At 36.8% G+C, this 14,528-nt stretch overlaps 1 protein-coding gene across 1 annotated transcript; it reads left to right on the forward strand.

Moving 5' to 3' along the window:
* Positions 1-2,807: 2,807 nt before the first annotated feature.
* On the forward strand, positions 2,808-14,256 carry atp6v1e1a (ATPase H+ transporting V1 subunit E1a). The gene is made up of 9 exons (XM_041794641.1): positions 2,808-2,950; positions 5,735-5,800; positions 5,884-5,993; positions 7,486-7,552; positions 9,572-9,661; positions 9,736-9,804; positions 9,936-10,030; positions 10,113-10,200; positions 12,761-14,256. The coding sequence occupies exons 1-9, from the start codon at positions 2,918-2,920 to the stop codon at positions 12,821-12,823; spliced, it is 681 nt and encodes a 226-aa protein (XP_041650575.1). The 5' UTR covers positions 2,808-2,917; the 3' UTR covers positions 12,824-14,256.
* The last annotated feature ends 272 nt before the right edge of the window (positions 14,257-14,528 follow it).

Consider the following 14,528-nt stretch of genomic DNA (forward strand, 5'->3'; position numbering starts at 1 on the left):
CTGGAGGCTACTCAAGCTAGCCGCGGTACGTTAGCGACCTTCCTGTCAGGACCTTCAGAATAAAACTCCTCTGCGGCGTTTACTTTAAAGGGAAATTTAAAGTAAAGATGTCGCTAATGCACGTTAGAATCTCCACCGTATCCTGGAAACCGAACAAAAAACACTTTGGAACAATGCTGTCGGCCCCCTTGGTGACCTAATGTTTGAAAAAAAAAAAAAAAACACGGCAAAAAGGGGAACTTTTGTACGACAGAGTATTAGGGCCACACGAAGAGAGGGGGGAAAAAGAATATATATATATATTTTTATTATTTACAAGAATAAAGTCATAATATCACGAGAATAAAGTCGTAATATTACGAGAAAAAAGTTGTAATATTACGAGAAAAAAAATCGTAATGTTACAAGAAAAAGCTCGTAATACTACGAGAAATAAGTTTTAATATTATGAGAAAAAAGTTGTAATTTTACGAGAATAAAGTCGTAATATTCTCGTAATTTTACGCCTTTTTTTCTTATAATATTACTTTTTTTTTTCTCGTAATATTACGACTTTGTTCCCATAATATTATGACTTTTGTCTCCTTGTATTAAGACTTATTCTCATAATATTACTTTTTTTTCTCGTAATATTACGACTTTATTCTAGTCATATTACGACTTTTTTCTCATAATATTACGACTTTTTTCTCGTAATATTACGATTTTTTTCTCATTATATTACGACTTTTTTCTCGTAATATTACGATTTTTTTCTCATTATATTACGACTTTTATCTCGTAATGTTATGACTTTATTCTCGTAATAAAGTCATAATATTCCGACTTTTTTCTTGTAATATTACGATTTTTTTCTCATTATATTACGACTTTTATCTCGTAATATTATGAATTTATTCTCGTAATAAAGTCATAATATTCTGACTTTTTTCTCGTAATATTACGACTTCTTTCTCATAATATTACGACTTTTTTCTTGTAATATTACAATTTTATTCTCGTAATATTATGACTTTTTTCTCGTAATATTAATTAATATTGGCCGACATGGGCTTCGCTATACATCCAGTCCATGCCAGAAGTCCCAAGCGGCAGTTTCTTCTTTTTGTTCGACTCAGCTGCCAGTGTTTGTCAGTCTTTTTCGCACCTTAGCCTAACCCTTGGTGCTGGATCTCAAATATATCACCTTCCCCACTGCCTTACCCTGAACCTAACCACTTGGGTTTTAATGCCTAAGCCTAACCGTAGACTTACGGACTTCCAGTTGAGACTTCCGGTAAGGATTGAATGTATGTCGGCCATCTTGTCTGCATCAAGGTACTCTTGGCTTTTTCTCGTAATATTACTACTTTTTTCTCATAATATTACAACTTTTTTTCTCGTAATATTATGAATTTTTCTTGTAATATTACGACTTTATTCTTGTAATATTATTACCTTTTTTTCTCGTACTATATATATAAAACAATGTTTTTATTCTTTTAAATTTTTTTTTCCTCTTCATATGGCCCTAATACTCCGTCGTACTTTTGGATGCCTCCTATGGTAAATAAGATATAAGTACCCTCCAGAGTGCCCTACCAGTGGACAACAGGATACATAAAGTGTCCTTTATTGGGCTCTTCCACTGGACCAAAAAATTAAGTGCCCCCATAAGATTCCCTTTAAATGGACGTAACACTGTAAAGTGCCCTTCAAGATGTGATAACTTTGTCCTTTAATTGGACATATTGTGAAAAAGTGCTTTTTAGGGTGGCCCTCAATTAGACAAAATGTGATAAAGTGCCCTCAGGGGTTCCCTTAGACAAGTGTGATATCTGTCTTTTTGTGTCTTTTTATTCCCTTAATCCCTGTGTTTTGATTGCTTTACTTATTTTTTATTGTATGTTTATAATTTATTTTATTGATATGGTGGTGTTCTTATGTGCGTCTATATTCCTTAAGAATGTTTTTAAATTCGTGTTTTAGTCACTGTGCTGTACTTTGGTCAACATTAATGTTTTTATGAAGAAAGTGGATTGGATTAAAGATTAACTTTTGTCAAATTTACCAAAACAAAATTGTAAGTTTATGATGAACTGAATAACCGGATCTAAAAGTACAAGTTTGCACTGATTTTCAAAGAAAGAGGAATTTATTTAAAAGGAAATGGAGTTGTAGAAATTTATTGGACTTGACAGCACGACTAAAGAACACGCCTCTTGATTTCTTCTAATTTTAATGTATCACCAAACCGAGCTCTAGCTGTGTAGTTTTTATTTTATCCTTCATAATAATACATTTTATATTCACAATTTATTTTCTGTTTTTTTTTAAACAGTGATGGGTGTGTCTCCTGGCGGCATTGATATATTCACGTGCCACTCAGATGCTCGGAGTTTCCATGTTTGATGTTCGTTTCTTCAGTTGCGGTATTTTCAAAAGCTTTAAATCGCGCGTATACCACAAAGACGCTAATAGAAGACTGGAATAGCAACGAGCTTTAAAGCATCTTACAATGTAATAATTGAGAAAGGGGCTATAAATTTGGCAGAAAGAACATTATTATCATAAACGACGTTCGTAAATAGCACTAATTGATACCACATTTCCTCTGGTTTCTTCGGTTGCTTTTCTGCCCTTACTAGAAGGTAGTCTTTAGTAGATTTTCTCAATCGAAGCCCTTTTTTCGATTATTTAAGCATCTTGAAGCGAATTTCCAGTGGTAAACCTCCCTTGTCGGATTAATTAAATACTGCCTGAATGCAGCGCGTGTTTTATTTTGAAGGTTGTGAGCGGCAGTTTAATTTCAGCTTGTTTTACTAGCTTGAATCGTTGAAGCAGTGAAAAGTTTCAGCTGAACTGGACTGTCCGAGCGGTTGAAAAAACTACTTTGGCTGACAGGTTTTTTTGGGTGTCGAACGTCAAGGGGACAAACATGGCGCTCACCGACGCTGACGTTCAAAAACAGGTAAGAAAGCCTGCGGTTGACCGTTAACGGTTAATTTAAACAACGGTTACTGCAGTAAATCTTTATTTAGCCGAACACAGCAACTGATAACGAGAGCTAACGGACTGGAACATCTATCAGCGAACTACAGCTGTGTGTAGAAAGCTCCACAAGGACTGTTTTTACTCTTTTTATCCTATTAAATTCTAAATGTTTTCATAGTTCCCTCCATTCGGTAATTGTACACGATATACCCAAGAGGGAGGGTTGAAAAAACGTCTATATTTCCTGTTTATAGACTAGTAAGTCAGTGTGCAAGTTAAAGTCTGTTTGAGACATAAAATATGACTTTTTTTAAAGTGCTTTTTACATAGGAGACATTTTAACCAAAGTGATGTGAAATTAATGAAAAACAAAGTGATGTTAGCACAGTGGTTTATGTGATATTGTAGAAATGAAGAGTTAGTTCCTCTAAAAAGAATACCGGAATAATGACGTGGGAATGCAAAGCTTTTAGCTCAAAGACATCCTTTAGTACCTTAAAATAATGTCGTATTGACTGGAAGACAAAGCAGCCATCTTAAAATAATGACTTAACGCATATTTATGCCGTAATGTACAGGTGTCAAACTCAAGGCCCGGGGGCCAAATCCGGCCCATGGAACGATTATATCCGGTCAGCGAGATCATATCTGTATTACTACTGGCCCACCAGTATGAGGTCTGCAGATTACCTCCAGTATAATAATGTAAACTTCTACTTGATTATTTAAAGAGGGGGTATTACACTTTTCCGATTTTTAAAACATAACTATAAAGTCACAATGTTGGGTGTCCATACTTCACGTTTGCAAATTTTCAAATCGCAAGATAAACATATGTGGCAGAAATCTTGGAATTAGCATGTAAACTAATGAAAACGGTTCGTTGGGAATCTCACGGGCACAAAACATTGAGTCCTGCCGCCGGCCAGCCTCCGGAAAATCGGCCAATCGGAGGAGAGCAGGTCCGTGGGGGTGGGGGGTGGGGGTTAAAGAGACAGCAGCGAAAACAAAGCGTTTCAGACGGAGATCAAAATAAGGGTTTTTCAGGACGCCAGTGTGAGAAACACGAGGAGTCTTTTGAGGTGTAAACCATGTGAAGCTACTATGTGGGTGTCAGAGAGATGGTGTAAAGCCTTAAATAAAGGCATAATACCTCCTCTTTAAAATATCCTTGTTAAGCCATAAAAATCTGAAAAAGTAAAGAGTAAGAAAATTAGATAAAAAGTAAAGTGGGGGAGGGGGGTAACATTTGTGTTTTTATTTCATATTTTCAATTTTGCATCTCAAGATTACGAGACTTATGATTTTGACTTTTCATTTCATGCTTTGACCTTTTCAACTCAGAATTTGGACTTTATATGTCACCTTTTGACATTTTAGATTTGCAGTTTTGAACTTTAAGTCATATCTTGACCTTTTCAACTCCTTACTTTGGCTTTTTAATCCCATATTTGACTTTGAAAAACATGATTTCAAAATTTTTTTCTCATATTTTGACATTTTAAATGAATAATTTTTACTTTTTATATCATGTTTTGACCTTTTAGACTCCCAATTTTGAATTTAAATCATATTTTTAACTTTTTAAGTCATCATTTTGAATTCCAGCTCATATTTTGACATTTTCAACTCCTAGACTATATATTTTAAAAGCCCAGCTAGGGACTGGCATTGCAAATTAGCTCAGGCTACAAATGCTGTAGTGTGTGGCAACAGTTTACTTGCTTCATACTTGTCCCTATACAAATAAACACTAAATAAAATAAATAAATATTTTTTGCTTTTTAATCCCATATTTTGAACTATTAGACTCACAATTTAAAATCATGTTTTGACTCTTAAACTCATGATTTCAATTTTTATCTCATATTTTGACCTTTCAAACTTATGATTTTAACTTTCTCCTCATATATTTGTGCTTTTAAAACATTGTTTTTCTGTTTTTAATATCATGTTCTGATCTTTTGAACTAATAAATTGGAATTTTTATCTCAGATTTGAGCCTTTAAACTTATTTTACTTTTTTGAATTTCCAAATGATTTATCTTCAGTGTTTTTTAAAAATATTTTATTACTGGTGAAAATGAGGTTGACAGTTTCTGGTTAAATCTTGACCCTGTTAGGCTCTCAGGTTAGACACAGATCCAGAATCCGGCCCCTGCTGTGATTGAATTTGACACCTCTGGTTTAAATAATTGTATTTTCTTTCAAATGTATTCACACAGTTAAATGTCTATTCTGCAGTAAGCCACAAGGGGGCGATTGAGATATTTAAGCCACACGTTTCTGGAGTTTGATGTGAACATGCTGTGTCCTCACTGGTGGAAAACACATGAAGGAAAAAGATGTTTTATTTTAATTCTCAGGCAGTGAAAAATAAACTCTCAACCCCCCAAACTCTTAAATTCATGCAGAAATCTGCTACTTAATCAAGAATAGACTTGTGAATAAGTTTGTCTTGCATCTAATTTGTAACTGATTTTTAATGATCATTGGATTTTTGTAAAACTGATCTAACATTAAGCCAACTTTAAAAGAAAAGTTTCAGTTTCACTTGTTTTGTGTTATTTTGTGATATATGAGTCTTATTGTTCTCATTACTTTGGCAGAAATGGTCTCTCTCAAAACACGTATTTGTCTGGTGTAAATCTGTTGTTTTGTATTTGTGTGTTAAAAGCTGACATTATTTGATGGATAAAGTCTGAACTTCGGTTAACATCTGTGTTATAACAGACTGTGTTGTGTTTGTGTCCTGTGTTAGATCAAGCACATGATGGCCTTCATTGAGCAGGAGGCCAAGGAGAAGGTTGAGGAAATTGATGCTAAGGTAATTGACATCCACTCTTCTGCAATCTTGTAATTCTTCATTGTCTAGTCACAGTCTTTGTCACACGCTCTGTCTGTTTACAGGCCGAGGAGGAGTTCAACATCGAGAAAGGTCGTCTGGTTCAGACGCAGCGAGTGAAAATTATGGAGTACTATGAGAAGAAAGAAAAGCAGATCGAACAGCACAAGAAAATGTGAGTGGTTAGTTGTTAATGGACAGTTGAGGGATGAAAAACTAGTTTATATAAATCTTCTGTTTTAGCTTTTTCTGAACTTTAATGGACACGGTCTCAGATCTGTGAGGGCCATTTGGTTTGTACCAATTGTGACAGAGTTATCTCGCTGTAGACTGGTGCAGTGAATGCAACATCTGCACACATCCCTGAGTCACTTATGGATCAGTCGGTATTCATCTTCATCTTCTTATCAAAGCAACCATTTTTAATTTGTTTTTGCTGTGATACAAAATTGGCTTTTAAAATTGTAAACCCCTTTTCTTTAAACAGAATTACCTCCTTTTGGTTATGTAAACAATGTGTGTGGGCACACTGAACCAAATGGTTAGAAAAATAATGTCAAACTTCAGTGCTAAGTCCTGATGTGCACATGCATTAGAAAACTGTAGAAAAGAAAAGAGGCAAAAACAATGGTTAAAGGTGACAAAAATGTGTATAAAGAACAGAAAATCTGGTTAAAATTTCTTTAAAAAATGTAATAAGCAGCAAAAATTAGAAAAAATGGCAAAAATGGGCAAAAAAAGCCACAAAAATTGTAAAATAGTAGAGAAAAGGAGCAGCAAAATGGGCAAGAAGCAAAAAATTGTTAAAAAGTAGAAAATAAGTGGCAAAAATTTTGAGAAGTGGTAAAATTGACCCCAAAAAACCCACAAAAATTGATAAAATAGTGGAGAAAAGAAGTGGCAAAAATTGGTAAAAACTAGGTGAAAAGTGGCACGATTAGGATAAAAGTGGCAAATAGTGAAACAAATGAGCAAAAAGCAGCAAAAACGGGTTCAAATTCACATCAAGAAGTGTCAAAAACAGGTGGAGAGTGATGAAACAGGTTAAAAAGTAACAAATAAATAATTTCATCAGAACCTTATTGTGGCTTGACATACTTTGCAGCTCCAAAATGAGGTTAACATTAGCCAGGATGCTAGCACCAATGCTACTGATCCAATGCACGTGCATTGATATCATCAATAAATCACAACTGGGAAGGAAACATTCTTTCCCAGCCACTTCTGTGGGCATGCCTGATCCCAGGTAGCTACAGTTTTCAGACATGAACAAAACTGGGTCTAAAAAACAACTACATGGAATGAGCCTTTATACTTTTAAAAACAATAAGGCTTTTTACTCAGTATGGTGAAGAAGCAAACTCACCTCATCCCTGCTGTCATCTTTGTGAATTAAACACATTTTTACTGATAATTTAGTCTTTCAAAAGTCGCCCTTGGATTTATTACTGTTAGTCTTCTCATTAGATCCTCTGTTGACTTGTCTGGCAGGATGCTCAAAAACTCGCTGACTTGTTTGTCATACAGAATAAACACGCTGAAGCCTCCTCAAACATCAGGTCGTTTGGATTAGCAACAGATCATTCATTGTACTTCTTAGTCTTTGTCCAAATACCTTCTCTTAGAAACCTCATGTTATTTATTAGCTTTTCTTTGTGCCCCTGCAGCCAAATGTCCAACCTGATGAACCAGGCGAGGCTGAGGGTGCTGAAGGCCCGTGACGACATGATCACGGTAAGATGTCCAAACCCATACCATACACATGTTCAAGTGTCTGTTTCATGTAGGGCTGTCTAAAGATTAAAGTATTTAATCCAGATTCACTGCAGAATTTCTGTGGTTAAGCCTGATTCATCTACCTATTGTTAAATTCCACTATTTTCCTCCTGTTTAAATTTCCTGTTTGGATACAAACCTGCTTTTATTTTGAAAGAAAATTAAGAATTGAAGGTAGAGCAGGGATTATGACATGAACTTGGGATTTGTGGGAAAAGTCATCAAGTCATGTTTTCATTCAGGCACATCGGAGGGTTTTCCAGCATGATCGGCCTGTTTAAGATCATGCCACAGCATCTCAGTCAGATTTAAGTCCAGACTTTTACTAGACCACTCCAGAACCTTCATCTGGTCTTTAGTTCATTCAGAGGTGGACTTGCTGGAGTGTTTGGGATCGTTGTCTTGCTCCATAACCCAAGTGTTCTTGATCTTAGACATAGATATGATAATTGACATCTGCAGTAAGATGCTGCAGATATTTTATCAGTCTGTGGTGGCAAGTGTTCTGTTTTATGCTGCAGTTTGCCGGGTAGGCAGTGTAAAACACAAGGATGCAAGGCGTCTGAACAGACTGGTTACAAAAGCTGGCTCTGTGGTCGGAATCAAATTGAACTCATTGGAGGATGAGGTGGAGAGACGCACACTGAGCAAGGTGGAGGCCATTCTGAGAAACATGGATCATCCACTTCATATCTCCCTAAATGAGCAAAGAAACAACGGTGGTGGACGGCTCCTATCCCTGCGCTGCAGGACAGAAAGATGTAGAAAATCTTTCATACCATCAGCAATTAGATTGTATAATGCTAAAGTAAACAGATGAGACTCACAGACAATTGAATTTCCCTTCGGGGATAAATAAAGTTCTTGTATTGTATTGTATTGTATCCTGAGGTCATGAACTGATGGCCGGACATTCTCCTTCAGGATTTTCCTGTAGATTGCAGAATTCATGGTTCTAGTGATCCAGGTCCTGGTCCAGGCCATCACACTGCCAACACCATGTCTGACCATTGGTCTGATGGTCTTCTGATGAAATGCTGTGTTAGTTTGACTCCAGATGGAACAGGACACACACCTTCCAGAACTTTTGTCTGGTCAGTCCTCAGAATATTTTCCCAGAAGTCTTGGGGATCATCAGGATGTTTTTAGTCAAATGTGAGACGAGGCTTTGTGTTCTTTGTTGTCCGCAGTGGTTTTGGCCTTGGAACTCTCCCATGATACCATTGTTGCCCGGTCTCTTTCTGATTGTTGAATCATGAACTCTGACCTTAACTGAGTCAGTGAGGCCTGCAGGTCTTTAGATGTTGTTCTGGGTTCTTTTGGGACCTCCTGGATGATTCTCCCATGTGTTCTTGGAGTCATTTTGGTAGGCTGGCCAATCCTGGGAAGGTTCACCAGTGTTCCAAATTTTCCCTGTCTGTGGATAATAGCTCTCACTGGGGTCCCAGAGCCTTAGAAATGTCTTTATAACCCTTTAAGACTGACAGATGTCAGTATCTATTCTTGAATTTCTTTAGATGGTTCCATGATGAGTTGGAGATCTTTTAGCCTACTTCACTCTATCAGACAGGTTCTATTTAAAGGATTCTGGATTCAGCAGGTCTGGTAGTGATCAAACCTGGGTGCAGCTAGTCGAACTGAACTCATTTTTACTTAAAAATCTGGTTAATCACAGATAATTTATGATTTAACAAGGGGGGAAGGCAATGACTTTTTCCACACAGGGCCAGGTAGGTTAGGATGTTTTTTTTTCCCTGAATAAATATTATCATCATTTAAAAACTGCATTTTTACTTGGGTTTTCTTTGTTTGATATTACAATTAGTTTGATGATCTGAAGCATTTCAGTGTGACAAATATGCAAAAAAGGAAATTAGGAAGAAGGCAAAAACTTTTCACACTGTTTTAGTATTTCTGGCAACTTATGTGCAAATTAAGGCCTTTATTTGCTGTTTCCTCTCTGCGTTCCTGTCCCAGGAGTTGTTGAATGAAGCTCGTCAAAGACTCACAGAGATTGCTAAAGATCCTGCTCAGTACTCGGTCCTGTTGGAAGGTCTGGTGCTTCAGGTAAAATGTCCCAGAGTATATATAAAGAAGTTTTGTTTTTAGATGTTTGCTGAATTTTTGCTCTAATTTTTCAGGGATTTTATCGACTGCTGGAGCCAAAAGTGACGGTTCGCTGCAGACAGCAGGATATAGAAATGGTTCAGGTGAGGCTGAGCTGACTGCAGTTATGTTTATTCTGATTGTCGTAAAGAAAACAGAAGATTAAAGAGCCTGTAGTCCTGTGTCTGTTGTTGTATCGGTTAACATATATCATGTTTTGTTTCATGTCTGACAGGCTGCAATCGATAAAAACATCCCGATCTATAAAGAGGCTGTAAAGAGCAACATCGTCGTCAGAATCGACCAGGAACGGTTCCTTCCTTCAGAGATGTAAGAATAAAAACATACTTAAACATTTAGGCCTTTGTTTTCTTTAAACCTTTGCTGAAGGAGTGGTCTGTTGTTTTTCCAGCTGTGGAGGAGTGGAAGTTTACAACGATAACGGGAAGATTAAAGTCTCAAACACTCTGGAGAGCAGGCTGGAGCTGATGGCACAGCAGGTAAAGAAACTACAGGCTAAATCCTAACCTGCTCATTAATAACACTTTAGATTCAGTGTTTTCTCCAATAGAGGGCAGCAGAGCCCACAGTGAGCTAATTTACCTAAAGATAGGATGCTTAAGCTGGACTCCAGTTTACAAGCTTTAACTGGATTTCACTAAATATTTCAGAACAAACCAGTACTGATCAGATTTTGTGAGCAAATGTAAATAATTTATTCTCAAAGCTCTGAGTAGGTCAGAGGAGTTTTGAGTGTAATTTTTCTGCTTCTTTGTTCTGCTGCAGATTCAGACAGTTTAACTTAAATGTCAACAAATTAAATAAATTCTCCACATAATTATATTTTTGTAAACCTCATGCACACAAATCCTTTATGAGAAGACCTGAAAGATCCGAGCCTTTCAGGTGGAGATACATTTAACACAAACTGCCAGTATTGCCACCCTGGCTGCATTCAGACTGTTATCTACCAGCCGTCTGCTACATTTTCTGCATGAAGTTGAGGAACGCTGATGTGTGAATGTAGCATGAAATATTTAGCAAAAATTACCACATCCAGCAGTAAGGATTGATGATCTTTACATAAATATCACAAATCATGAAGCAGCTTCATGCTCTTTTCTGCTCTTCTCTGCTCGTTTTTCAATGATTTTAAAGACACAATGTGCAGATGTTTTTTACTGAAATACTTATATTAATCTAAAAAAGGGCCCATCCTATGTTGTATATTTTTTAACTGAGGTCTATCCCAGTTATTTTCTACTTTTTCAAAGACAGAGAAATCTTATTTTATAATGGTAAAGGGACATGTCTTAGATTCCCCCACACTCAGCATTGGAAATGGTGCTAAATGTGGTTTGAGATCTTGAGCTCAGCATCTACTTCCTGTTTTGAATTGTGGACTCTGCTCAATAAATAGACACACCATAAGGCGTATTTAGTAAGAAGAAAACCAATGTTTAGTTTTCATTATTTTTGAAAACACATCTTATCAGCAAGTTTATAGTAGTTTTGGGTTTGCATAAATCTAGTTTTAACTTTTGTTTTGAATTTCAGTTTAGCTTTAATTTAATTTTACTGCTGGGTTGTAAGTTTATTTTATGCTATTTTATTATTTTGCAAATTCTTTGTTTTAGTTCAGTTTTTATCAGTTTTAGTGTTAATTTGATTTTTTTCAGCAATATGGGATACTTGTCAGGGCGAGACCCAAAAGGGTTCTTCACTTTTCTTTTTGTTTATTCAAGTTTCAGTATTCAAGTTTATAAAAAAATTACTGTTGTGTGAAGTCCTCTTCAGTCAAACCAGGAGCTTTTATGTTACGTTGTCAGTCAGTCTGCTGCTGTCAAAGACTAAAGGAGATTTTTTTCTCCCATTTCATTTTATTTTAGCTTTCAGCACAGAAATAAGTTTTAGTTAAGGCTGGGCAATTGTATATATTTTTATCTACTGAAGGGAGGCCCGTCAGAGAAAGTTTGGGAACCACCGGTTTAAGGCAGCATGTACAGATGCCGTGGTCCTCGATGCGGTAAACCCAGGTTCAGGATCAGTGTAGCTGACTTATCACCCACCAAGTACCAAATGTGGGAGGATTTCCCATTTGGCAAGTAAATTTCAGAGGACTATGCGCTGCATTGTGGATACAAGTTCACCTGTATGTGCTGCTGCTGCTGGCACCTAGTGGTAAAGAAGAAGATGCTGTGAATTAGGCAGAGCAGTTTGTTATTGCGTTGTTCAGTGTTTTTTTCTATTTTGTCATACATGAAAAAGTTGTTAATTGATTATCATCCAAAGAAGAAAGTGAGGTCCAAGCCCTGTAAAAACCCCTAAATTTCTTCATATCAAGGACATTGTAGTACGGTAGATCCTTGTAGACATACTGGAACAATGAATTGGCAGATTACTGTTTGTGAAATGGCTCTAATAAATAAAAATGAGTTGTTGCAGGAGACCAGGTATAGCACCAATAGTGAGAAATGTATTTTAATTTTTCCGAGTTCCACCGGGCCTAGAGACATTGAAATATTCCGATGTACTGAGTCTGAGTTCTGCTGCTCTTTGAGAAACTGATGACTGAGTACTGATGGGTGTTTGGGGACTAAATTTCCCAGTGATGAAGAGATGTTTTAGAATATTGTGTTCACTGGCTGTGACTGCTGTTAGTTAAAGGGGAAGGGTCTTATTTTGGTCTGTTCTTGTGGCTTCTAAATCACTAAAACCGTCCCTGTGGTCAGGTAAATGTGGATTATATGAGGTAATGAGAGGTTTCTGACTAGACTATGGCCAAATTAACTTTATTTGAGCTGAGCTTTTGCCTTACATGACTTAATAAGTGGCTGTGTTGTTTGAATTGTAACTAGAGGGGACATGTTTGTATGAAGAAATAGCTAAGCTAACCTGCCTTTCCGTAAACTTCCTCCTATGTTCATACATAAAGAAAAGTGTAAAATCTTCTACATCCTTTAATTTCTCCTCTCATTTATTTATTTTTTCTCGCTGATCCAGAGTTTTCCTTGTAACGTTTTGCATTTCCTTGTTTGTGTCCTTACTTCAACCACGCAGATGATGCCTGAAATCAGAGAGAAGTTATTCGGTGCCAACCCGAACCGCAGGTTCATGGATTAACGGTGGATTTGCAGAGAGGCCAAAGCGTGCACAGGTGGAGCATTTAAGGTGACACGAGAGTGAACAAGAGTCTTACAATCACACACCAATGAGGAGGCTCAGAGAAAGCCGGGTATACATAAAGAGATGATCCAGATGTGTTTATACATGTTTTATTTTTGTACTAATGGACTGAGTATTAATTCAGCGTGTGCACTTTTACTGACTTGCCAGTGGGCTTTATTTTTACCTCTCTGGGGTTTTCCAAAGGACTGCTTTGACTTTCAGTCGACCTGCATTTCATTTAAGGAAGTCTGTTGCGATCGACCATACCCCCACAGCGGCCATGTTCCTGTGACGTCACGCTCAAGGTGGGAATCTCAGACCTGGTTATCATGTTCTAGCCATATTCCAGGTTGTCTGTCATAAAAAAGTCAAGATTCTGATAGCTATTTTTATTTATCGTTTTCTGAATGAACATTGACCACGAGGAAAACGGATACTGAAAATCATGAGAGAGATCAGAACACATGTTAACCCGTTAGCTACCATCAGGCTAGCATTGACATCCAACAACTTCCTGGGGCACAGAGGGCATACTGGTTGGTTCATGCATGGAAGTTAGTATTCTAGGTCCAGCCTGTTGTTCCTTACCCCAATCTCTCTCTCTGATTTCTTTCACTATTCACTGTCAAATTTAGGCGAAAAGCCACCCAAAAAACATTTCACACTTCATTGTTAACACTTAAGTTTGATAAGTAAGGATACGATAGAAAAGGTGATTAAGAAATAAAGATAAAAATGATGCTGGCCCCGCCCCTTTCTGGGGGAAACATTCCATAAAAATGAACGGTAGTCAATGGAAAGATGGGGTCATTAGCAACTAAAAGCTCAAAATTTGAAAACCACGCGGTTCAATAGTCATTAGGGGACAAAATCCAGTGGCCAGTGAGATAAACATCATGTAGGCCATTTATGTCACAGAGCGATGGCTAGCTTAAAGTCATTAAGAGCAGAGCACCGGTCCAACATTTGCCCGCTTTATTCCTCTAGTTTTAGCTGAAAGACACAGAACTCTTTTTAGTCATTTAGTCAGAATAACAAAACATGCCTTACATTATGGCTTTTGGATTTTTCATTAGTTTTTTATTTTTTATTTCATTTTCACTTTCTGTGTTCGATTTTAGTTTTGTTTTTATTAAGTTTTGACTGCTGGTTTGTTAGTTTAGTTTATTTTTAATTTCCAAAACTGCTTCTTTTTAGTTTAGTTTTTATTAGTTTTAGTGTTAGTTTAGTTTTTTGCGGATAAATTTCAGGGCTAAGTGAGCAGTGAGAAAAAGTGGCAAAATAGGGCAGTATGTGGCAAAAACAGGTAAAAAGTTACAGGTGGCAAAAAATGGCCAAATAACAGCAAAAATGTGGCAAAAATGAGTGTAAAAGTGACTAAAATGGCCAAAAATGTAGGGCAAATGGTCAAAAAGCAGCAAAGAATGGCAAGAATGCTGAAAACAGTGGCATTTAATGCCAAAAAGGGGCTTAAATGGGCAAAAAGAGGCAAAAAATTGTAAATAGCAAAAAGCAGGATGAAGGAGGCAAAAACTGGTGGCAAAAATGGAATAGAAGTAGTAAAAATGAGCAAAAAAAGATGGCAAAAGTGTGCTTTAAGCAGTAAAAATGTATTAAAAGTAGAAAAAATTGGAAAAAAAGTCAAAAAACATGCAAATAA

Source organism: Cheilinus undulatus, linkage group 9, assembly GCF_018320785.1.
Source record: "Cheilinus undulatus linkage group 9, ASM1832078v1, whole genome shotgun sequence".
Taxonomy (NCBI): domain Eukaryota; kingdom Metazoa; phylum Chordata; class Actinopteri; order Labriformes; family Labridae; genus Cheilinus; species Cheilinus undulatus.